This window comes from Danio rerio, chromosome 5 (assembly GCF_052040795.2).
Source record: "Danio rerio strain M-AB ecotype USA chromosome 5, GRCz13ab, whole genome shotgun sequence".
Taxonomy (NCBI): Eukaryota; Metazoa; Chordata; class Actinopteri; order Cypriniformes; family Danionidae; genus Danio; species Danio rerio.
The window spans coordinates 56,372,459-56,399,346 of record NC_141025.1 but is presented as its reverse complement, the minus strand read 5'-3'; the positions used below and the strand labels follow the sequence as shown (position 1 = coordinate 56,399,346).

General features: G+C 36.2%; 1 protein-coding gene across 8 annotated transcripts in view; it reads right to left on the bottom strand.

The window, feature by feature from the left end:
- Positions 1-26,888, bottom strand: part of msh3 (mutS homolog 3 (E. coli)) — a 186,574-nt gene that overhangs the window by 118,503 nt on the left and 41,183 nt on the right. For all 8 annotated transcript variants that reach the window (XR_015490413.1, XM_087252484.1, XM_087252485.1 and 5 more), the window contains 4 exon segments: positions 15,166-15,296; positions 14,360-14,468; positions 7,423-7,507; positions 3,997-4,106 (listed from right to left, as the gene is read on the bottom strand). Coding sequence is in view for 7 of the 8 variants with exons in the window: in XM_087252484.1 (XP_087108610.1) it covers positions 3,997-4,106; positions 7,423-7,507; positions 14,360-14,468; positions 15,166-15,296 (435 nt within the window). In the remaining variant the exon portion in view is untranslated.

The window sequence follows — 26,888 nt, the reverse complement described above, 5'->3', positions numbered from 1 at the left end:
ATCCTAGCTTAGCTTCTTTCTGTCTGTCAGCCTGTCTGTTGTAAACAAAGAGCGTGGGAGCTCTTGGCTCCGCACCCTTGTTACGTTGGGCGGGAAGCTAAAACTGTGAAGCAACACGCCCCTAAAACAGCAAACTGTGTAAACGCCCCCAACATGACACTTTTAAACACATTATAATAAAAACATCTGAACTGTGTGTTGAACTGAACCTAAACTGGCACATTTAGAAGAACCATAATATTAATATTAAATCATAATAAAGGGGTAAACTATGTGCCCTTTAAAAGGAAAGCTCTGGTATTGGATTTGGTCCTCAACAATTTTGACGTTTATATTGGCTCTTCAACCTATCCAATTACTATCTAAACCAGTCACAACCCTCTCATCTTCATTCATAAAATGTTACTTTGGTCTCTCGCTCATTTCTCCACGCCACCACAGTTTCTGACGGCTTAATTGTTGTGCTCTCCTTTATAATTTCCTTTTGATTATTGTTTGGGGTAGAGAGTCCCAACTTGCTTTAGGTTTCATTCATTCATTTTCTTTCCAGCTTAGTCCCTTTATTAATCTGGGGTCACCACAGCAGAATGAACCCATACTCCACAAAGAAATGCTAACTGACCCAGCCGAGGATCGAACCAGCGACCTTCTTGCTGTGAGGTGAACATGCTGCACACTGCACTACTGTGCTGCCCCTTTATTTGCTTTTTAGATCATTTATCTGATTACGTTAATAAATAATTTAGTTGACGCACATTGCACGTTGTTTATTTATGTTATGTTGTCTCAGGATCACGAGTCGTTCTTAAGTAGGGGTCGTAACAGCTTTAAACTGGATTTATAATTTAGCCTGACTCTGCACCAGCCTTCCCTGACTGAGAGCGCACAGTCGTGAGTTGAGGAGGATTTTCATTACTTACATATCGACCGCAAGTAGCCTCAACTTATAGGTAGGACTGTTGCCACACGCTGCACAGGTGGACCAGGTCTTTCTGCTTCATGTATTTGAAGTCTTTGCAATTAGCATGTTCAAAAAAGCCATCAGACAAAACAGGTTTTTCGATAAGTGACTGAGCCAAAGTGTGGATGAACTGACCTTGAAGGGCGTTTAAGTTGAAATTTAAAAAAATAAGACACAAAGTTTTACTTTTTTTCTTTCCGAGACACTTTTCCTATTGTGAGTGTGATAAATTAAGAAAACAAATTATTGAACAATCTACATTTCTGATTGTTATCTTTTTCTTTTAGTATAGTGGCTGGTGTAAATGTAAATGTAAGATTGAGGAAACAAGATTTAAATATAGCAGGAATGGTCAGTTCGGAAAGAAAACTGTTCTAAACGAACCGCAGGTGAACAAAGAGTAAATAAATAGCAGGAGCGATTAGATTCGGCATAATAACTAGTGAGAGCAAGACTGAAAAAAAAAAAAAAAAAAAAACTGTCCCGCACAGAATTCTAACTGGATGTGTTAAGTTACTGGATGCGTTCAGGTTGGCACACACCAAGTTGACCCCAAACAAATCACAGATGAAACCCAACTGTATTGTCGCCTCACATCTTGTTTCGTCTGGACCAAAAAGCTGCGTTTGAGCACACCAAATGGACGAAAGCTGATTTAAGATTGTGAATTTTGTGGCAGTAGGAGGATTCAGCACCCACGGAGGGCAGTATCTGTGCTCTTGTTCGCAAAAGAAAACCTGACCTTCCGATGTGGTAACACTTTATTTTGATGGTCCATTTGAGTATTAGTGGACTGTCTGCTTAATATCTGCTGATACTGCGCCTTCAACAGACATTTAACTGACTATAAGAAACTTTGCAAGTTCATGTCAGTTTACACTAGCCCCAACCCCAACCCCAACCTAACAGTTTACTTACAATCTAATGAGAATTAGTTGGCATGTAGATGCAAATGTCAATTAAATTCAACAAACAGAACATCAAGATAAAGTGTGACCTCCGATGATCGCATGCAAAGAGTAACCAAAGCAGAATTAGTACCATAATCAAGTAATTCATCTCGTTTTCCAATATTTGAAAAATGTAGCATAATTACAGCTGGCCTCTTTGTGTTGCTTCATGACTTGAATTGTTTTCTTTCTATGACACTTTCAAGTGTGCTGCACGACTCCTCTTGAGTGACGCTCCTGGCCGTTAGATCGCCCCTTGGGGGCTGACTGCAGTACAAGAAATAAAGCCTGCCTCCCCCATGTTAACTAATAAGACTTGTTCCAAAAACAAAAAATAAATTGCAGTACACTTACAATACATTTTCAGGAAAGGATGGTTTTGGTCAATTGAGGCACTGGTTATTATGCTGATATAAGTGCAGATCTTTATTTTTGTAAACAGTATGTTTTTAGCCAGTAATTTAATGCTATAAAAACAGGGCGTGTCACCGTGATTGACAGTTGAGATTGACAGCTTTTCTAAGCAGACCGTCTGAGCTTTGGGAGGAGACTGAAGTACTGGTTGAAGTTTTACCATGATAAAATGAGTTGATCAGCTGTAAACTATTCTTTTAAACATACAGAATCTGATGGATCACTGTTTAATCGGTTATATTTGGGCTTTTATTTGCTGATACACGCCGAACTTATGTCAGGAAAAACAGGTGATCATTATCTAGCAGTAATACTTTCTTATGGGTCTGAAAATGTTAGCCATTACAGATCTCCAGATTGATCTCCTGTAACGTTATTTGAACTTCATTTACAGCACATCTCTGACATTTTGAGTTTCTGCATGTTGTACAGTTAATCTACTGAATTTGCCAGATATAATTTAAGGCATCGAATAAGAAAAATGAAAACAGAGGTAAAGAAAAAATAATAAACAATGTACAAGCAATGTTATAGCAGCTGATAGACAGCAGTTGACGTATTAATACTGCTAAGTTTGTTGTACAACTTGATAGGGATTATTTTATATAGAGCTGGGATGTGTAAGTATCCTGTTGATATTTAGAAATAGTACTGTATCTTTTGCAAATATGAACGCTTGATTTCCCCCCCTTGGCAAATAGCGGTCCATGATGTGTATATTTTAGCTCCTGTTGTTTGTTAATTAAAAATAAAAAACCTTTCTAAAATGTATGTGTTGTTTATATGTATTTTTTTTTATATATTTTACAAACATTCTAACCCTATAACGATAATAAATAACCAAAAACCCACTATAAGAGAAACATTTTTTCCCATTAGTCTAAGTCATGCTAAAGTTTATGAAAGACTATAAACTATAGTTTATTTCTGCAGTCCAACATATATTGTATTCATTAAATTATTAAAAACAGCTTACATCACACAGTTTATTTTTTTTTTAAATTGCATATTATTACGTGTTTTTAATATAAGTGCTTATATCTATTTATGGAATAAAAGGAGCCTTTGTTATAGTGCAGATACAGGCACTTCTGGCTCCATCATGCAGTACTGCTGCGCATGCCTAGGCTCCAATTTCAACAGTTTTTTTTGCGACAATTAGTGCCTGTCATGAAGTGTTTTGCATTCAAAGCATTCAATGGGACAAGGTGCTGTCGCGTTGTCCATATTTGGTTGTCATTGGTCACTTTACAATGCCATGCTCTGATTCATTGCTGAATAACCAGTCAAAGCATTTTCTTCAGCTGATGCCGATTTGACATGCTGAATTAGGCCAACAAGCTCCCAACGTTAACCTGACAAGTTGTACCATAGCCTTAACTACAAACATTAACAAAACTTGTAAATAAAAATAAAAATGTGTTAAAAATAAAAAAACTACTCTAAAACTAAGTAAACCATGAATAAGCTGAACAAAGTAATCAGAAATTTACAGTAAACTTAAAAATAATACTGAAATAAAAACAAATTTTAAAAATGCAAAACTGTAACAGGCTCCAAAGAAAGATCTGAGCTCGTCACTTCTGTTAGAATCTACAAACAATGGGCATTTTCCATGCTTGCATCCAAATCACAGCGATTACATGATAATGAAATGAAATAATGACTCACATGACAGACTTGAGCGGCTGGCTCACCCACTTTCTCAACAGTCTCTTCCCAAATAGAGTCTGAGTGTGATCCAGAACCCAGAGCAGACTGCCTTTTACTGAACCTGTGGTCTGGCAGCACAGAAAAGTGAGCCATCATGAAGCACAAACCAGCATAAAAGATAATGGATTCATCACATGGTTAATAATACTCAAATGACTGTGTTATTCTCCAGGCGGCTTCTGACAGAGAGAATGATATAATTTCATCTATTATGTGTCCTTATATTTATTACATCATGAAACTACATAAAAGACTGTGAAGCTGAGAGGTGATGTTATGATATTATGACCTGATTTAAAGTTATATTTTTTTACAGATCCGTCACATTGTAATGGATACTGTATCGGTGTAAGCAAACAATGTGCCTGCCGATGTAAAACTGATGTGTAATAATCACATAAAATTCGGAAGGTCCTTTTTTTAGACAAATGGCTTATGGCAGCATTCAACCTGCCAGATACGACAGTACTGGCTAATTCAAATATATTACTCTAGTTGTTCTGTTACCATAGCAACTATACAAAACTTCCACAACAGAACAATTAAAGTACTTTACTATAGCTTGGTTTATAGCGATTCACCATCAGCTGGCTGAAAATTGGTTCAAATATATGATAATTCAAACCGGTTGAAATGTTGAATGCATAGCATATTTTGAACAAAAGAGGGCGCTGTGTTTACTGGTGCAAACTCGTTCAAAACCAGGTATTAGATTGTTCTTGTTCTTCTCTTTCTCAATTTAGTGTATGTATATTTTAGTAATTCGTTTATTATATCATATTTACAGTGCATCTAGAAAGTATTCATTGCGCTTCACTTTTTCCACATTTTAATTTTTATTTCATAATGACAATGTGAGAAAAGATTTTTTTAAATTGTTGCAAATTTCATCCATTCAGTAATTTTCTTTTCAGCTTATTCCTTCAGCCTTATGCCCTTCCAGCTGCAAGCCATCACTGGGAAACATCCACACACACACATACACTACGGACAACTTAGCTTACCAAATTCACATGTACCACATGTCTTTGGGCTTGTGGGGGAAACTGGAGAACGTGGGACACAGGGAGAACATGCAAACTCCACACAGAAATGTCATCTGACCCAGCCGACCCCGAACCAGCGACCTTTTTGCAATGAGGCAATTGTGCTAACCACTGCACCACCTGTTGCAAATTTATCAAAAATAAAAAAAAACCTGAAAAATACATGTAGATAAGTATTCACAGCCTTTGCACAATACTTTGTTGATGAACCTTTTGCAGCAATTACAGCCCCAAGTCTTTTTGAATATGATGCCACAAGCTTGGCACACCTGTCTTTGGGAATTTTTACCCATTCCTCTTTGCAGTTCCTCTCAAGCTCTATCAGGTTGGGTGGGAAGCAACTGTGTAGAGCCATTTTTAGATCTCTCCAGAGATGTTCAATAGGATTTATTTCTGGGTTCTGGCTGGGCCGCTCAAGGACAATAACAGAGTTGCTGTGAAGCCACTTCATTGATATTTTGGTGGTGTGCTTTGGCTCATTGTCCTGGAAGATAAACCATCGTCCCGGTCTGAGGTCAAGAGCACTCTGAAGCAGGTTTTTATTCAGGATGTATCTGTGCATTGACGAGTCTTCCAGTTCCTGCTGCTGAAAAACATCCCCACAGCATGAAGCTGCAATCCCCATGCTTTACTGTAGGGATGGTATTAGACTGGTGATGAGCGTTTCCAGGTTTTCTCCAAATGTAACACCTGACAATCAATCCAAAGATTTAAATTTTAGTCTCATCAGACCAGAGAATTTAGTTTTTTATGGTCTTAGAGTCCTTCAGATGCCTTTTGGCAAATTCCAGGTGGGGAGTGGCTTCCGTCTGGCCACTCTACCATACAGGCCTTATTGCTGGATTGCTGCACAGATGGTTGTTCTTCTGTAAGGTTTTCTTCTCTCCACAGAAGGAGCTCAGACAGAGTGACCATCGGTTATTGATCAACTCCCTGACTAAGGCCCTTCTCCGCCGATCACTCAGCGTAGATGGCTGGTCAGCTCTAGAAAGAGTCCTGGTGGTTCCAAACATCTTCCACTTACGGATGATGGAGGATAGTGTGCTCATTGGAACTTTCAGAGCAGCAAAAATTTTTCCGTAACCTTCCCCAGCCTTGTGCCTCAAGACAACCCTGTCTCGGAGGTCTACAGACAGTTCCTTTGTCTTCATGCTTGGTTTTGTGCTTTGCCATGCACCGTCAATCCTGGGATCTCATATATACAGGTGTATGCCTTTTCAAATCATGTCCAATCAACAGAATTTACCATAGGTGAACTCCAATTAAGCTGCTGAAACATCTTAAGAATGATCAGTGGAAACTTAATGTACCTGAGCTCACTCTAGAGCTTCACAGCAAAGGCTGTAAATACTTATGTACATGTGATTTTTCAGGTTTTTAATTTAAATAAATTTGCAACAATTTCAAAAATTGTGTAGAATGTTGAGGAAATAAATGAATTTAACTCATTTTAGGATAAGGCTGTAACATAAAAAAATGTGGAAAAAGTGAAACATTTATGAATACTTTCCGAATGCACTGTATATATTATAATCAGTATGTTATGCCAGTGGCCAGTCCCCAGGAGCAGAGGGGGCTATTGACCACCTCTGTACACACTGCTCTCTGACTGGTTTAGAAAAGGCTTTCCTCTCCACACCAGCCATATGAGTCCCCAGTGAAAGTTTTTTCATCAGCCGAGGACATTGTAAATGTGCAAAGACCTCAGCTTATGCCAGAAAACATACAAATTCTTAAAATAAAAAGGTAAAAACCCAGCACAGTCAAAGTTTTAGTTTGTTTGTATTAAAGAGCCCTCTTTAATTTGTATTGTTCATTTTTTATTTGAAATTTGTTTAAATTTGTAATGTAGTTGCACACAGTCAGAGTTTTAGTTTGTTTATAGTCAAGAGTCTTCTTTAGTTTTAATTATTCACTTTGTATTTAGATTTTGTTTTAAAATTAAAATTTTGTTATTTCAGAAAATATTTTGTTTTAATAAAAACGGGCTCTTGTTCCTCTTAATTTTGTCTTAAATCCTTTTGTAAAACAATTGTGACAAGATCGTATATCATAAGATTGGTAACACGAATTGTATCGCATCGTGAGTCAAGTGACTTGTTACACCCCTAACAGTTTAAAAATAATATTATTATACTACTTACTATAAATTACAATAGTATTGTTTTTCCATGTTGGACTAACCCTTTAACAAAATCCAGTCAAAAGGATTTTCAAGAAAATAATGAGGGACTTGTGTCAATGTAAATCTGTCAAAGCTCAGTGTGTGATTGGACTATCTGTAAACAATACACGTGTATATTATTGCATCATCCATGTTTTCTCCTGTTTAACTTACCTGGTTGCACAAAATCTCCAGGTTCTTCATAGTAGCAGCACTGAGCAGCATATGGTCAGAATCACTTGATAGCCGCTTAAACGAGCTGCAAAAGATTATAAAAATGCTTTACATAAGCTATTATTTCATAAACACAACTTTGAAAAAAAAATAGTCAAACAAAACAAAGTATTAGGTGGTAAAATCCTATTTCAATTAATGAGGAATGCTAATTAAAGGGATAGTTCACCAAAATTGACAATTCTGTCATCATTTACTCACCCTTTACCTGTTTCCAAATCTGTTGACTTGCTTTCTGAACAACAAAAGAAGATATTTAAACTAATATGCTGGAGGCCTGTAACCATTGACTTCTGTTGTATTGTTTTTTTACTGTTATGGAAGCCAACTGTTACAGGTTTCCAGCCTTCTTCAAAAAATATTTCATTATCTTCAACAGAACAAAGATTTGGAACAACTTGAGGAAGAGTAAATAGTGAGTAAATTTGAATTTTTGGGGATGAACTATCCTTTTAAGGCTCATCTAGAAAGCCTGTCAGACCAAGAGCTCTGATTTTTCTTTACAGAACGTCCTTATGTAGTCTGCAATTACAGGACATTTCGGATCATTCACACATTAGGGGTGACACTCTACAAGCATTAGGATTCAGATTCAGCTTTGTTTCATGCTGCTACAGTATACTTGTATAAATAGACTTCTGTGTCTTGTGGAAGTAGGTGTGAGATGTCTACTTTAGGTGAGGAAGGAAAATGAGAGTTTGTCTCCTAATAGTTTTACACTATGCCACTGCTAACAGCTTAATGTGTAATGCGTAAGAAGCAAAAGCCAAAGAGAGAAAGAGAGAGAGAGAGAGAGAGAGAAAGAGAGAGAGAGAGAGAGAGAGAGAGAGAGAGAGAAAGAGAGAGAACAGTGTAGGTGTAGCAGACGCTGACTCATTCAGGAAATACACAATGAGTTAACACTCTGTTGAGTTCACTGTATTATCATCTCAATATTCATAATTATTACTACACTCCAAGCACCATTAATGCAGAAATGCAAACTAACAGAACTATTTAACAAAAGTCTTGTCGTGGTTCCCAGTTGTAAGAGCAACAAATAATTACTTGACTTCTAGTTGATCATTTGGAAAAATGACAGAAGTTAGATTTTCCCAATAATCATCTGTTGAACTGCATCAAAATCATCACAAATACTGCAGAAGACCTACTGGAACCCACATGGACCCACATAAGATTCTTATTCATCCAAACTAATAGAGGTCATACAAAATATTAATTATTTTTCTTATGCACCATGACTTTATATTCTATACTGTACAATATTTCTGTTAAGTGACAAGACTTTTGTCTAAGCAAAGTCAAACCTTACTGTCCTAATGAAATAATTAAAAATCAAGGCATGATCATATTTTATTTGGGTGATTTAAGCGTAATCTAGAGGCCTTTGCCTTTCATATAAGCCACTTCTGATACCAAACGATCAACTAGAAGTCAAGTTATTAATTGTTGCTCCTAAAACTTGGACAGGCGACAAGACTTTTGTCAGGTAGTGTATACACATAAATTATACAGCATTTTTTTCTGTCATGGAAAATAATCATAATTTTAATCTTTTGTATCCAATGTGTGAATGAGTGCATGGGTTTCCCAGTACTGGGGTTTCAGGAGCTAATGGACTCTCAGCGCTGGGTTGCAGCCAGAAGGTCATCCGCTGCATAAAACACATGTCAGAGTAATTGGCAGTTCATTTTGCTGTGGCAAACTGTGAGACATCAGAGACTAAGACAAAATATAGTGAGTGAGTTTTTGTATCCACTTAGAATATGCTTGGATGTTTATAATCTATATTACATGATGCAACTGTTTTTGTTTGTTTAAGTTATTTTCTCAATTTCTTTTTACTTCTAATCAATGAAAAACCAATTAAATGGTTGAATTTAGTCTCCTGCATGTTACATGTGCACAAGTGCAAGCAATAAGATGGTGATAAGCCACTGGTGTTGTCACGATCACCAGTGGTCTAGCGGTTGCAGACTTCTGGAGAACTACACATCTGTCACTGAACTGGACTAAAAATACTATCATGCATCTCACACACACCAGCTCCTGATAACTGCTGATTGCTTACACACAGCTGTAAGCTCATGACAGATTAATTACCAGAACTATTTATGCATCTCACTCACACATAGACTTTGCTGAGTCTTGTTTTTCTGTAACACCATGAGGCGTTTCTTTGTCTAGTCCTTCCATGTTTTGATACTTGCCTTGTTTTACTTTTGATTTTGATACTTTGTCACCTGTATTGACCTCTTTGCCTGTGACTTTGACTATGCTTCTGGATTACCCCTATGATACTCTTTGTACCCGTTGACCGTTGCTTGCCTGACCATTCTCTGTTAATAAACTGCATGTGGAGTGGACACTCAACTCTGTTGTCCAGCATGTCATTAAACAATGGTTTAAAAATATTTGCATCAAACTGTAAATTGGAAGCTTGGAGATTAGATCTTAAGGAGGATATTTCTACAGAGGACTGGATGAATACATGTGAGGAAGCTCAGTCACTATCAATGAACACTTTTCTGAAACTGGTACAATATAAATGGTTGATGAGGATTTACATAACTCCAGTTTTATTGCATAAATATAATGAAAATATTTCAGAAACTTGCTTGAGGTGCAGGGACCATAAAGGAACATTGTATCACTGTATATGGACATGAAAAGGAACACAGAACTTTTGGAAAGGAGTGAAAGAAATTATAAAAAAATATTCTTGAGGTTAATAAACCAATGTCAACTTTAATTTTTTTTTTATTTCATTTATATCCCAAGGAGTTCAAGTTAAAAAAGACGGAGCATATATTTATGAATATATGTATTCTAAAAGCGAAACGACTTATTTCTTTAAATTGGAAAAGTATATGTGCACCAACTATAGGCTGTTGGTTGAAAGAGATGGTAACAAACAAGATAATGGAAAAAGTAACTTACATGATAAGAAATAAATACATTATTTTTGATAGAGTGTGGAGGCCTTTTATGCTTTTTTTTAAAGATGGTGGATTTGAAATTGTTTTACAGGAAGATCAGTAACGGCAGGCACTTTTTTCCAGGGGTTTCAGTACAGCGTAACCGCTACTACGTCATCGAGTGGGCATGGTCTATCTGTGAATTTGCATAGGTCACTGATCATGCGCAGATTGTGAAAACAGCCGTTTGATTCAGATACCTGTACGTATTCGCAGGGGTTTCGTGTCCAATGCCTTTTATATGCAGTACAAAATAGCTGTCCTGATCGCAGGTGTTTCATGTGAAGTCAGTGTGTTATATTAAACAAATTAACTTAAGATACCTCTCAGGTTACACTAATACTGTTATAACTTAAGATACCTGTCCCAATCCCACGGCTTTTGTGTCAAATACTTTATATATCATATACAGTAGCATCAGATACCTGTTCTGATCCCAGGGGTTTCATGTATGATCACTTATATATACAGTAACATCGGATACCTGTCCTGATCTCAGGGGTTTCATGTATAATTACTTTTATATTAGTTAACATCAGATACCTGTCCTGATCCCAGGGGTTTCATGTATGATCACTTTTATATTATATACAGTAACATCAGATACCTGTCCTGATCTCAGGTGTTTCATGTATGATCACTTTTATATACATTAACATCAGATACCTGTCCTGATCCCAGGTGTTTCATGTATGATCACTTTTATATTATATACAGTAACATCAGATACCTGTCCTGATCCCAGGGGTTTCATGTATGATCACTTATATATACAGTAACATCGGATACCTGTCCTGATCTCAGGGGTTTCATGTATAATTACTTTTATATTAGTTAACATCAGATACCTGTCCTGATCTCAGGTGTTTCATGTATGATCACTTTTATATACAGTAACATCAGATACCTGTCCTGATCTCAGGTGTTTCATGTATGATCACTTTTATATACATTAACATCAGATACCTGTCCTGATCCCAGGTGTTTCATGTATGATCACTTTTATATTATATACAGTAACATCAGATACCTGTCCTGATCCCAGGGGTTTCATGTATGATCACTTATATATACAGTAACATCGGATACCTGTCCTGATCTCAGGGGTTTCATGTATAATTACTTTTATATTAGTTAACATCAGATACCTGTCCTGATCTCAGGTGTTTCATGTATGATCACTTTTATATTACTTAACATCAGATACCTGTCCTGATCCCAGGGGTTTCATGTATGATCACTTTTATATTATATACAGTAACATCGGATACCTGTCCTGATCCCAGGGGTTTCATGTATGATCACTTTTATATTATATACAGTAACATCGGATACCTGTCCTGATCCCAGGGGTTTTATGTATGATCACTTTTATATTATATACATTAACATTAGATACGTGTCCTGATCCCAGGGGTTTCATGCATGATACCTTTTATATTATATCTAGTAACATCAGATACCTGTCCTGATCCCAGGGGTTTCATGTATGATCACTTATATATACAGTAACATCGGATACCTGTCCTGATCCCAGGGGTTTCATGTATGATCACTTTTACATTAGTTAACATCAGATACATGTCCTGATCTCAGTTGTTTTGTGTATGATGACTTCAAATAAAAATAGAAAATAAATATGAGTTATGTTAATTAACTAAGATCGAGAAAGAAAAATTAACCACGATTTATTACAGAAAATGTGGTATTTATTTGTTAAAACATGACTGAATACCATATTTTAAACTACAAAAACACGGTTAATCTTACCACAACCATTATTATTTCGTTTAAAATGGAAGTACAAAAGCCCAGAGACAGTAAAACGGATTAAAACGAGGTGAGCTGTTTTTGCTAATGAAATCTTTAAAATATAACATTATAAAAACAAAAAAATAACCTGTATGATTGTTTTTTTCCCTCGTTATCCACCGCGGTAGGTTCTTTATCCATAATCATCCTGTTTGAAATGACCGCGCTAAAAAAGAACCTGTACTGCGCATGATCGGTGACCTCTCAGTATTGTTTTTTTAAGGGGGCGTTTCCCAAACACCGACCGAGCCACGCCCATTTTACGTCGTGGTAATGAAACCCCTGGAACTTAGTGCATGCCGATTAGTAACAGAGGTGATATTGTATTCTGATGTAAAATACTGAGAAGCCTTTTGTTTTGTTTGTTCATTTGTTTGTTTGTTGGTTTATGTTAAATCTGACACATGGAAATGTCTATGTATATGTTAAAATATAATAAAAAGCAATTGGGGAAAAAAAACACTTGAATGTGTGATATGGTCAAACCCTGTTTCTTTAAAGGCATAGTTGAACCAAAAATAAGAAAGGTCATCCAAAATGTATGTGACTTTCTATTAAGAAGCACATTAGAGAAGACTTTAGCTATATCTGTGGTCCTTGGCCATTCAAATAATGGCAGTCCATGGTTACTGTTTTTTTATTTAAAAAAATAAACATTCTAGGTACTTAATTAAGTCATAGCCATGACTCCTGGCCATCCACTGATGGCTTATGAAGTAAAATGATCAGTCTATGTAGGAAAACAAACATTATTTACAGTATTATTACCATTAATTCATAGCCTGGGTAAACAGTTCTCGATACACTCAATGGTGGTGAGCGCGATCTTCTGGTCACTTGATGACGTATGTATACAAGCATGCACTCAGGTGCACGTTAGTTTATCGCAAGGAGTGTAATTTATAGCAGATGCTGCATCTTAGACCATCACAGGTAAGAATTATGAAAAAATTTACACCCTTGCTCCCGTCACAAGGACTGCTTACTAAGGTTATGGATTAAACTATGGATTATAGAATTGTAAATTATGTTCAAGTTCTTGCACCTGCATAAGACCTCAGTATATCAATTAGGAACCACAGGAATTGATTTGGACTTGTCTGTATTGCTGCTTCTGAAACTCGAGTAGGCCTACATGACCCCTACAAAATGAGTTCTATGTAGCATGAACGTGATTAGTTTGAATGGAATTTGGTGCGTAATCTATTCACCATTTGTAATTACCACATGATGAACTTTACTCCCAATCATGAGCTCTCTTGCGTGGCATCATAAGATAATGTAGTTGCCATTGGATGCACACTACAAAATCTCACTAAAAGTAGTATGTCATCCGGGTACTCCTCATCTTCTGTTTTTCGGATACTATGAATTCAGACACACTACTCTGCTCACATACTATATAGTAGGGAGGTATGAGATTTCAGACGCAGCAAATGTGTTTATTTTTAATCCCAAATGAGTGACCATCCAGTGCCAATAGTCTCCTGTGTAGTGTGCCAACATATATTGCAAAAAAATATGTGGGCATCCCAAGTTCAAATGCTTATTTCTAGACCATTCCTAATTCCATCCCTCTCTCTCTCTCTCTTTCAATGTTTGGTCACACTTTATTTTGATGGTCCGTTTGTTGAATTTAACATACATTGTATATATATGCCAACTAATTTTCATTGGATTCGAAGTAGACTGTTAGGTTGGTTAGGGTTAGAGTTGGGGTTAGGGTTAATGTAAGTTGACATTAACTTGCAAAGTTTCTAGTCAGTTAAATGTCTGTTGAAGGAGCAATATCAGCAGTTATTAAGCAGACAGTCTACTAATACTCAAATGGACCATCAAAATAAAGTGTTACTCTGTTTCTTTCTGTCAATAAATACTGTTCTGTCATAAATAAATAAAAAAAACACACAAAGAGTGACCATTGACTTGAATAATATGAATCACTATAGACCATGGAATCAGTTAAAAATCTTAAGAAACAAAAGTCACCATCTTCAATGGCCTAAGGATGAGTAAATTATCTGTAAAAGTTAAATTTTTGGGTGAACAATCAAAAGCTTGGGATTATAAGGTGTAAGGTGCATTACCTGGAACACAGTAAAATCTTCTCTAACTTAAACTCAGTCAGATATTGGATCACAGGACCAAGACAGCAGATAATTGGGCTCTCCAGACCCATGCAAAGAGAGTAGGAACCTATTTAGAAAGACAAATAAAAGCAATAATGTATTCACTACATTGATCAATTGTACTGACAAATCTGCTTTGTGTTTTTAGCAAAAATGGTCTGGAGCAATATTTTTTTCTATTTTTTTTGGAAACCATAAATTCACACTGTGATAAACTGTCAAACCTTTATAAAATACCATTACAACTCTATTCTTACCAAGAAAATTGTTGATTGTCACATCAGTACATTTTAAAATAGACTTGATATTTCAGTACAAGTGTTTTCCTAAGCCCCTATTTCCAGGAAAATGACAGATGGCGTTTGAAGACAATGATTAAGCTAAAGACTTGTTGCTTGTCCTCATTTTTTAATCAAGCGTATTAAAAACACAAAGCGTATCAACAACACACATCAGCACTTCAGTGATTGTGGTGGAAGTCTGTTGTGTGGCATTAATGGTTTCTGAACAAGAAAAATAGGATATTAAGTCCCAGTCTTCACAGGAAAAGCCACCAACCCTTTGTCCTAAACATGTCCAGCCTAAAGGACAACAGGCATTGATCTACAACCCTTTCTGCCCACAGGCAATGATTTTTCAATTAAACACACTGACCTCACATCTGTTTGGGCAGACATCTCTATCCAAAAGACCAGCCGATGATTCACCATGACTGGAGGTCAGGCATCAAAAGACAGACAGGAGACAAAGATAAAGCTATTTACCCTTTTCATGATTTCCTGCAGCTGAATGAGGGCCGCCTCTGTAGAAGTCTTTGATTATGCTCAGTGCAGTTGGGTATTCAAACATGGCGCTTTCTCGTTTCTCAATGCGAATTCTGTCATCTGCTTGGACACTACAAGAGCAGAGGAAAAAGGAGGAGGTTAACATAAGACTACAGAAAACTATATCAGGTAAACTCCTGGATCAACAACAGATGTAGCATAACATATGGTAGATTTTGTGTACTCTATGACAAAAAAAATTAAAACAGGTGCTTTCGCACCAGGTAGTTATAGGAACTAGTCAAGCAAGGGTTCCTCTTGACCACAGGCATCAAAGCCAGTTCCTGGAGGGCCACAGCTCTGCACAGTTTAGCTTTAACGCTAATTAAACACACCGTATAAAACTAAATAAGTCCTTCTAGATTGTTTGAAACCTACAGGGAAGTGTGTTGACGAAGGGCTGGAACTGCGCACTGTTTGTGTTGCACTGCAATATCACTTCCAAAATGCTAGGTGGCGGTTGGCTTTCATGTTTCGAGTTTCTTCTCTGGTGCTTTTTTTTATGCTACCTTAATGTAGAAGTAGCTCAAACTCGCTTATTTTGAGGTGGGAACCTGCGGATGTTCAACAACATTAATCATAAGGTAAACACAAAACAAAACCTTCCATCTGAAGCTCCTTCACAGGTCTAGACACTCGCTCCAATGGGTTTGCACGGCTGTTGGTCCCACCCACACTGATCAGCACTACCAAGTTGACCAATAAGTGCTTGCGCTACGTGTCGTTGCTACGTGTAGTTGAATTTTTTAAGAAGTGCGCGTCAGCATCGGCGACGGCTATGGCAAGGGCTATGCATTCACTTGCAGGGTGCGCCGGAGCACCTTTCGACACCGGTGCTTAAGACCATTTTTCTTGGTTTTATCCCCAACATCACTAGGAACTTGAAAGTAACAATCCAGTTGACAGTGACTACGTTTACATGGACATCAGTAATCAAATTATTTGCTTTTTTTTTCATGATCGCGTTTTACATGTTATAGCACATACTTAGAATAACGTCATTGTGTCACCACGCTATCCGCATTTCCTAAGTTTCATGTAGTTTCGGGTGTTTCATTATTCATTTGTCAACTTTAACTGCGGTTTGGCACTTTCACTTTCATTCGGGCATGCCCCCTGTGACAAACAAGATATTGGATTCAACTATAAACTGCTGGAAGAGTTATTTTAATAGAAGTTCATACCGCATGCTGAATGGAAGAAAAAAAAGCTCCACATTTCATGATGCAGGTGTCTGTGGTCTGCACTGAATCTGTAGGTGCAAAGAGTGTCAAACAGCCGTGTGTGTGTGTGTACTATCCTGTCGCAAAATGCGGTACGTATTGCAAAATTGCGGTACGTAATGCAAACTTTTACCTACATGACGGTAAAAGTTTGATTAAGGTGTTTACATGTCTGTAATGCACTTTAATAATGTGACTAAAATCAGTATATTCCACAAATCTTAATTCAATTTCTCTTTAGTTCGATTTTGACCCTAATTTGATTAAATTAAATTTTTTTTTAAATCGCTGTTTACATGGTTGACTCTTAATAAGAGTATTGTCTTAATCGCATTAATATCGAATTATTGGTGTCCATGTAAACGTAGTCAGTGCCAGTAAGTGCTACACTTACAAACAAAACCAACAGATGAAGGAACTTCTCAGCACCATGGACCCTGGTTTGGTGGGTTTGGGGGGGTTGGTCAGGGTTTTTTTTTTTTCTCATTGATATAACTATTTTTATAAAATCTGAATAGCTAAATATTGATTATCGAAATATCTATTATAAGTACTGGGACTAGTACTGGACCAAACCATCACTAGTCCACCCCCATGCTTTACTCTGGGCATGCGGCAGTCTGGGTGGTACGCTTCTTTGTGGCTTCTCCACCCCATAACTTTCCTAGATGTGGGAAAACTATAAAGGTATTTTTTAGGGGAGTCAAAATTAGTTGTTTCTTCGGTGCACCATGATGCAGACATGGACAATTCGGTATTGGTTCAGTAATAATCATAACTGGTTATTATTTACTGACGTCATTTATTACCTAAGCGCTATGTAACGGTAGCTTACTATGGCAAGGGAGGCGAGCATAAGTAATTAAAACACTCCAACTACTTAAAAAACACAGAAACTGTGTACAATTCAGAGCTTGTGAGTTTGCTGGACAGTCTTTCACTGACACTGAACAGCAGAAGCCCCCTATTTCACTGCGATTGAAAAAAAATAATGTAAACTCTCTCTCTCTCTCTCTCTCTCTATCATGGATCAGCTGTGATCGCCGCTGCCGTTTATAAGCGTTGAAGCCAATCGCAGCCCTTTCTGTTGAGCACGTGACCAATCATAGGGGTGTAAGAACTCACTAGACAAGGCTCAGAAAGTGAGCAGTATATTCACATTTGTTTATTTGCTATAAATGGTCATGTTGTTCTGTGAATGTACTTGAGTTTTTAAAGGTACAGTTCTGACTGCTTGTTTTATAGGACAAAACTGTATTACAAATAATATAATTATAAATATAATTATACATTTCTGTTGTGCTGTGAAGTAAAATATAAAATTCCAACAAACATGACGCAACATTTACAGCTTTACAAATCCTGCAGTGCAGATTCATAAATCCTATTGGAAGAATCACTATAAAGAAAGTCATCTGCTCATGTTCTTTGCTACTATTGCGGCAGTAAATGTGGTGCAAAACACATTCACACACCTGCAACCAAAAATGTGAAGTCACAGACAAAACTTGCACATCAGTAGATTTGAATGTGTATCCACGAAAAGATTTGCATGCATTTAGATTGTTTTCTCTTTAAATATTTTCTTCCTGGAATTTTTTTCCAAAGCACAAACACAATTACATAACTGCAACGGCTCAAATATGCCGCTTTGGGTCTCGAGTGATTTCACTTGCAAATCTACATTTTGAGCTCTCACTCTTTTGCCCCAACATCACTGTGATATTTGGTGCAAAAGTGACTTGTGTATCTGCAAACCCAAACATGAGCTTTAACTTATGTGTAACTGAAACACATTTGTGGCTATTCTTTACAACTACAAATTACCCTTTTACAGCTACTTGGTAGTTTTGCATCAAAAATACCTTCTTAGAAAACAGCATGTACAGTAAATGTGCAAATTCAAAAGCTGACAATGGTCTCAATCTCTCAAACAAATCTCTAGTATTTATCTTGCATTTATTATTTATTTTTATTTATTAATAATATTTATTTATTATTATTTCTGGACATAAAGCTTTTCATACATGTATGAATAGCTAATGAGTTGGAGTCTGTTAGACTAACTCAGTTGAAATAATCCCCTTTCCACAACAAAATAATGCAATGGCTGTTACTTCAACCCAAAATCAGAGTTGCCAACTCCAGTTATAATATGGAATTTAGGATTGCCTTGCTTGATTTTGTGCATATTAAAAGTGGTAAATATATGACACTTATGAGAAGTTGATGCTATAAGTAGTCTGTCACAGCATATTTTGGTTGTACAAAAATACAAGGTGGCAAGCTTAGGTTCACTGCCAAACAGCAGCTCATTACCGGCTAAGATTTCAGCAATACATCTGCACACAAAAAAAAAAAAAAAAAAAGAAACTTGTTACAATTTTCAAAAACAAAATACTTTAAACTATTTTACAAGTACAGCAAATATTAGTGTGTGAAAAAAAACTCTATCCCATAAAAACTACACGTCATCAAAATCAAGCATTTGTTGTACAAACATTAGTTGCGTTGTATATTAATTGAATATTAAACAACATACAGTTGAAGTCAGAATTACTAGCCCCCCTAATCTATTAGCCCCTCTCTTTATTTTTTTTTCTCAATTTCTGTTTAACGGAGAGAAGATTTTTTTCAGCACATTACTAAACATAATAGTTTTAATAACTCATTTCTAATAACTGATTTATTTTATCTTTGGCATGATGACAGTAAATAATATTTGACCAGATATTTTTCAAGACACTTCTGTACAGCTTAGAGACATTTAAAGGCTTAACTGAGTTAATTAGGTTAACTAGGCAGGTTAGGGTAATTAGGCAAGTTATTGTATAACGATGGTTTGTTCAGTAAATTATCGAAAAAATATATTGCTTAAAGGGGCTAATAATTTTGTCCTTAAAATGGCTTTTCAAAAATTAAAAACTGCTTTTACTCTAGCCAAAATAAAACAAATAAGACCTTCTCCAGGAGAAAAAAATATTATCAGACATACTGTGAAAATTTCCTTGATCAGTTAAACATCATTTGGGAAATATTTAAAAAAGAAAACAAAAATTCAAAGAGGGGCTCCTAATTCTGACTTAAACTGTATATGTTGATCTCTTATGTGTTAATTTTTAAAGAGTATGCGTGAATTTTTAATAGGTTAGTATTAGAGCTGCACGATTGAGAAAATGAGAATCCAGATTTTTTTGCTTAAAATAAAGATTACGATTTTTTCACGATTCTGTAGATGTAAAATAAAGGTTAATATGAGTGAGCTATAATTATTGTTATTTCTCAAATGTATGGTAAAAAAAACTATATTAAAATGTAGGTCTACTGTTTATTCTCATGCACAACACTTTATGTTTGCTAAGAAAGAAAACATATCAAATGCTTGTCGTAGCCAAATCCTCACTCTATAATGCCATATGATTATTTAAATGATGTGCACGCTTTCAATTTTATTTTCACTGCTAAGTGCGGTTCATACTTACCGTGTGGCTCCCAAACAATCCCTCTGTTTTACAAACTGAACGTTATTTACAACTTTATTACGTGTTATTCACAGCCTATGCAGGATATGTTTACTAAAGTAGCCTTCAATCATAGGCGTGGCCCACCCTATCTGTGGTAACAGCTCACAGTCAACAGCACTGGTCATGTGTGATTTTGCGGCCGTGAATACATCATTACATGAAGACAGCAATGACATTTTTGGGTGAATTATACCCTATAAATACAGTATGTGACACTTTTAACACTATTGGTGCCCACGTTGCTGAACAATGTATGTAAAACAATGTGAAGACTTGTGCAGCCACCTTTTCTTCTCTCCTGAACTTGAAAATGTGATTGGCAGAATCGTAAAAATGCTGGATTAAGATCGTTTAGGGGGTCGAATCGAGATTGCGATCTTTTTTCTTTTAATTGTGCAGATAGTATATATATACAATTGTTAGTATACATTTAAAAATGCACTAGCATATATAAATTTATAAGAACCAACAGGATGCATTTTAGTCAACCCAGATCATGTAAATTGGCAGTGGGCAGGATTGCAGAACCTATGTATGTATGCATACAACAGTTATCTGTTGAAAATCTGTTTATCTGTTTGAAATCTGATTGGCTGATAGCCATGCAATATTCTGCAAAATCAACACTCATACAGCTTCACTCTTCTGTACTCGTCCGCCCACAAAGTGACATTAGATCAATAAACTCTCTACAATTTGACAAATATTGCAGCTGTTGGACAACAAAATGTACTTTTGAGGCTTTTTAGGCGATATATTTATATATTTATGTTTTCGGAGATACAGAGTGTCAACATTAGAGTTCTTACACATTTTCCAACTACAAATTCCAGCACTTTTCAAGCACTTTCAAGGTACATTTGTATGCTTTTCCTGCAACTAATAACCATGGTTAAATATGTTGGATCTATTGGGAAATTTTACCCAAAAATGATTAAAAAATAAATTTAAAATGCTTTTAAGTTTGGTCTCTTTCTACGTAAAGTTGATATCTCAAGAAATGAGCTTACAGTCAGATTTTGTTTGGGTGTCGTACATGATATTTCATGTGCATTGCTATTTTTTCTTTACAGTCATTGGATTGTCGTTTTAGGTTTAAAAATTGGTCTATAAAAATCTGACTTTAAAAATTTAGTTGTCTTAAATTTCAGATAATCAAGTTAAGAAATACAAATTCAAGACATTTCTAATAGGATATAATCAGTATTATTAACTTACAATTGTTAATAATTCAATTTAACACAATTCGAATTCAAATTGTTTTGGCATTTATTAGCTCCATAAATGCGTGCATGCGGTGAACATTTTGCAATGAAAACTGGTCGCACGACAACAATTTATCCACTCGCACAAATGCTCCCAAATATATTTGGGATCACATATTATATATGTAGGTCACATAGACAAAATTAAAACATATATATTGAGGTCACATAGACAAAATTGTGCACATATGCAACCAAAACAGTCACAATTTCAATCCTGCTAATTCAAGCAGGTTCAAGCACTTCGTCTAAAATCCAAGCACTTTTCTAACCTTGAAAACACTAAAATAAAAATCAAGCATTTTCCAGGATTTCCAGCACCCGTAAGAACCCTGCAACATCCATCAGCCTGTCATATTAAGCACAGCAAAGTTCCACAAGATGGTGACAGAGACCGCATAACAAGCCCTTAGAGCAGAAAAACTCAGCATAATTTTAAACTACAGCTGATCAAATCATTATAAAACAGGTAAGAGACATTCTACTGTAAGTCGATCTCTCTCTTTTTTGTTGTAGTGCTGTATTTATACCATAGTAATTGTAGCATAGTATTGGGACTCACGTATCAGCAATGAATGTATTTTATGTTGGCCACTCTTTGTATAATCCTGAATTACTTTTTGGTTTAGTTCAGAAAAAAGAAAGTAAGAAGAAATGCCCGCATGTGTTTAGCAGTTTTCTTTATCGCAAGCATTAACAATAATCTAGTAGGGTTTGCGCTGCTTTGGCTTTTTCAGGGTTAGCTATCGTGATCTCCTGATTGCAACAGAGAAGTACTGGGAAATGTCTCTAGACTGATGGCATTTCATGCCGTTCATTCTCATAATGTCAGCAAAATCCCCTGTTTTGTCGTCACTAGATATTACGCTATAGAATCATTCAAATACTAGCTCTAAAGTGATGTTGGTGAAGTAGCAACAGTTTCTGCTGCTTTGACGTCAGCTGCAGATGTGAATGAATGGTGGAAGAAAGTAGTCGTTATACAAAAGGATTTTTAGGCTCTCCGTATTTGATTTTCTTTTTTAAATACACGATTATGCAGTCAAACTGTTGTATAAACACAATATCACATGAGTAGCAGTGGGATATGGCTGTATATAGTCACTAATGGGACACTAACCAGTGTGGATATACAGCCATATCGCATTGCTACTTGTGTGATATAGCTCATATACAAAATATATACCTAATAAAATAAATATAACAGTAGAATGACCTGGCTCCATTCATTATTTTTGATTTGCTATGTCATGAAAATCATTTCACAGGGTGGAAAATAAATAATAATGCTTACTACACAGAGGTTCTAATTTAGGATAATTTTTCATCAGAATTTTAATCCCTTTTCCCTCTAAGGGGTAGTTCACCCAAAAATGAAAATTTCCTGTTAATTTACTCACGTCCAGGTCATCCAAGATCCAAGAGAGGTGACTTTTTATTCTCCGAGGGTGCACTTGAACAGAAGATCAGGTGATGCAGTTTGTTGATAGATATTGGTTATTGCATCACCAGCCCTCACAGTTTCATCATCAAAATCGACCAGGTTACAGTCGCACATGCACCAATAACGGTTTGACGAGGCTTAAAGCCAGGGTTAAAGCTAATAATATTGTAAATAATGTTCAATTTCTTACCCAGACCAACAGTTTCACTTCACAAGACCTTAGTGTGTCATCACAAACCACCGCCATTGATTTGGACTCGTTTCCATGTTTATTTTTAATTCACTGCCATTATATGAATCGCCAAGAACCATGAATTCAGCTAAAAACCTCCCTAATGTTCTACTGAAGAAAAAAAAAAGTCACCTACATCTTGTATGACCTGTGGCTGAGTAAACGAACATGAGAATTTCACTTTTGGATGAACTATCCCTTTAAGGTTAAATGTGAGCTTGACATGTTTGTGAAACTACTAAACGAGGATACTTAATGTTCTTGTTACATAAGAGAAATCATTTATAGATGCAATGAATTCCACCTTTTGTCTCATCCAGAAACCTTCAATAGGATTGGATTCTCTCAGTGGATATAAAGTGCATATTAGTCTCACACGTGTGCGCGCTTCACAAGCAGTCCATTCACTTCTGCTTCCTCGCCATTCAACAGCACCAGATCTCAAGGACGTAGCGTTTCTTTGTATCTCTGTGCTGTTGCTGGGGAAACCAATGAACATATGTGGCCTGTGCACACGTGCCGCCAGCTTTATCTTTCTCGACAGTGTAATCGACTCTCCAGAAAAAAAAGAAGTAATAATTCATTTAAAACAGTAATGTGCCCATTGGCAATTGTACACACAAATTGCAACTGCGCAAACACGTTCACAAAAGAAAGATGCAAAGATAAATCTTTGTAGGTAAAAACAGAGAACGAGATGTTAAAGATGGATTTGAATACACTATCTCAAAATGAAGCAATATTTCTATAAACAGAAATTAATTTACTATAGTCTCTTTCACACCTAAATATTACTGTGACAGATCAAATGAAACACATTTTGGCTAAAAATGTGTATGTAAAGGACATAAAATTGCCATTTTGCCACCTGAGAAACGTTAGAAAATGTATGAGGTAATGTTTAATGTATTTCCAAGCTATTTATTTATTATTGTATTAAAAATGGTGATAATAAAGAAAATAAATAAAGAAAATAATAATACTTATTATTAGGGGCCAAGCACCGAAGGTGCATAGGCAGCTATTGTATCTGTTCCGGTTCTTAATATTATTCTTCCGGCTTCTTCTTCCTCTGCTCTGAGAGCGGGATTTGCACAAACTTTGGCACACTGAGAGAGGACAGTCTGATCTTCAACCAAAACAAATTTGGACTCTCAAACTCAAACTCTCTAGCGCCACCACTTGTCCAAATTTTCACTTATATTTTTCTTAATAACTTTTAAACCAAAAAGGCTACACTTAAAATTCCTGTTTCATCTGATCCCTTGGCTCAAGCCCATTCAAACTAAAACCACATGATCTACAGACCTAGCTGACCAAAAGCCATTTAAAATGAAGTAAGCTAGAATATCCGTTTTCGATAAACTTGCAAACAAATTTAACATACAGCCTGTGAAAATCTGCGTAACGCATTGACGTATTCACACCAAACTTGGTATGTGTAATTACAACTATGGTCTGAAGTGAGCTGCCATGTACCACATTAAAGCCCAAAGTGGCTTATTTCAGGTCAGGAGTGAGTTTTCTTCAATGTCAAAAATCTTAGTAATTTATTGGATACAAATTAATAATTCGATTCACAGAATTCTGGTATCCTCAATGCAATGCAAGAGCTACAATCAGGAGATGTGCAACCCTTTTCATTTCCTGACTTCAACTTTTATACGCAGCTGATATTAACAGGTGTTTAGTGGAATTCGTCACTTGTCAATCAATCTCCAGTCCTCCATTGGCCGTACCCATACATACATCCTCTTTTTCTACTAATTCTCTGCACAATATTAAAAGCATAAGTTTCAAGACATTTCTACTGACAGGAAGTTTAGCTGCAGAGCTGAAGTTAATTTTAAACAAGCAGGCCTTTGCATTTCTATCAGCTTCATCTACTTCTGCAAAATGCTTCATTACTATACAAAGGATATCACACACAACAGAAGAAGTTCAGCTAATATATCACCTTTAAGCAATACAAATACAATTGTTTAATGAAAAAAAGTCAAAAATATATTCCTTAAAATGCTATAATTACATTATTTATTAATGCTATAAATAATATTACTTAATATACATAATGTATATTATTAGTTATCAATCATCATAGGATAAAACATTATTTACCTTTAACGCAAACTAATTTGTCATATAAAGCATTTTTAATGTAAGATAAATGTCACATTTGTCCTTTTGTGTATACAATAAAAAAGTTAAGAGGATTACAAAAATTTACATGGTCACGAAAGATTGGATTACAACTTTGCATTATGTAATTTGCATACAAGCACAAAGGGTCTGTACTATAAACAGTGTTTGGTTGTTTTTTCAAACTTCTGCCCCACATACTCACCATTGCATATGCGTTATTGTAACATTATATGTTTGCATTTACAAAAGAGACGAGACAAAATTATTTCCTTCCCAACCAATTTGAGGAACACTTCTACCACAACTTCATTACCCTCACTTGCTATCAAAACCAAATACAGCTACCAGTAGGACAATTTCCAAGTTAATTAAAAAATAAATAAACAACAGGCAAACTTCCTGCGATGAAACGTGATTGTGTTGTACATGAAGAAATTGAAGTTTGATTGAAACAGAAGAGAGGAGCATTCAGAATCCATTTCAAGTAGGCATCCCACACTGAGGTAAATTGATGGCAGTGGCACCTTCAACACACCACCTGCAATCCTCCTGACGATCTCATTAACCCACAGCACAGAAACCACTCGGCAACTGTTGCTATGGGCCCTCCCGTACTATAAAACCCCAGAGAACTAAAGCACACAACACATGGTTAGCACTGGTAATATTATACCTCAACAACAGTCTGTACTGAGAATGTCAAATTCCAATGATCAAACACTGTTAAAATTAAACAAATTAATCAGATTTTTTATTATTACTAAGGCTTATGCCATTTCCATATTAGCCTACTGCATTTGTGTTTACATTATATATCATGTTCGTGAGCTAAATTTAATCAGGGTTGAACTTCCCACTCTGAGCCGCGTCATATTGACTGATATTCACTTGTAAAAAAATGAATTTCCATGAGCCATAAAAAATGAATGCTTATTATATTACCAATATACACAACATACACTCACCGGCCACTTTATTAGGTACACCTGTCCAACTGCCCGTTAACATACTTTTCTAATCAGCCAATCACATGGTAGCAACTCCATACATTTAGCCATGAAGACATGGTCAAGACGATCTGCTGCAGTTCAAACCAAGCATCAGAATCGGGGGGGGAAAAAAGGTGATTTAAGTGACTGTGGGCACAATGCCTTGTTGATCCCGGAGGTCAGGGGAGAACTGCCTGACTAATTCCAGCTGATAGAAGGGCAACAGTAACACAAATAACCCCTTCGTTACAACTGATAAGCAGAAGAGCATCTCTGAACACACAACACGTCCAACCTGGAGGCAGATGGGTTACAGCAGCAGAAAACCACACTGGGTGCCACTCCTGTTAGCTAAGAATAGAAAACTGAGGCTACAATTTGCACAGACTCACCCAAACTGGACAATAAAGGACTGGAAAAATGTTGCCTGGTCTGATGAATCTCCATTTCTGCTGCCACATTCCGCTAACATGAAAGCATGGATCCATAACCTCTTTTCATAATCATAACCTAAATGAATCGTGAGACCAGTGTAGATTTACAACCCTATTGAAAACTGAGCAGATTAAATGCAGCCACATACAGTAGTGTATGCATTTGATTGCCGGCTGACAAGTTGGAAAGGAATAAAATTAAGGTGAAAAATACTTTAACCAATAACCCAACCTAACAACGTGATATACAGTTGAAGTCAGAATTATTAGCCCTTTGATTTTTTTTTCTTTTTTTAATATTTCCCAAAATATGTTTACCAGGGCAAGGAAATTTTCACAGCATGTCTGATAATATTTTTTCTTCTGGAGAGAGTCTTATTTGTTTTATTTCGGCTAGAATAAAAGCAGTT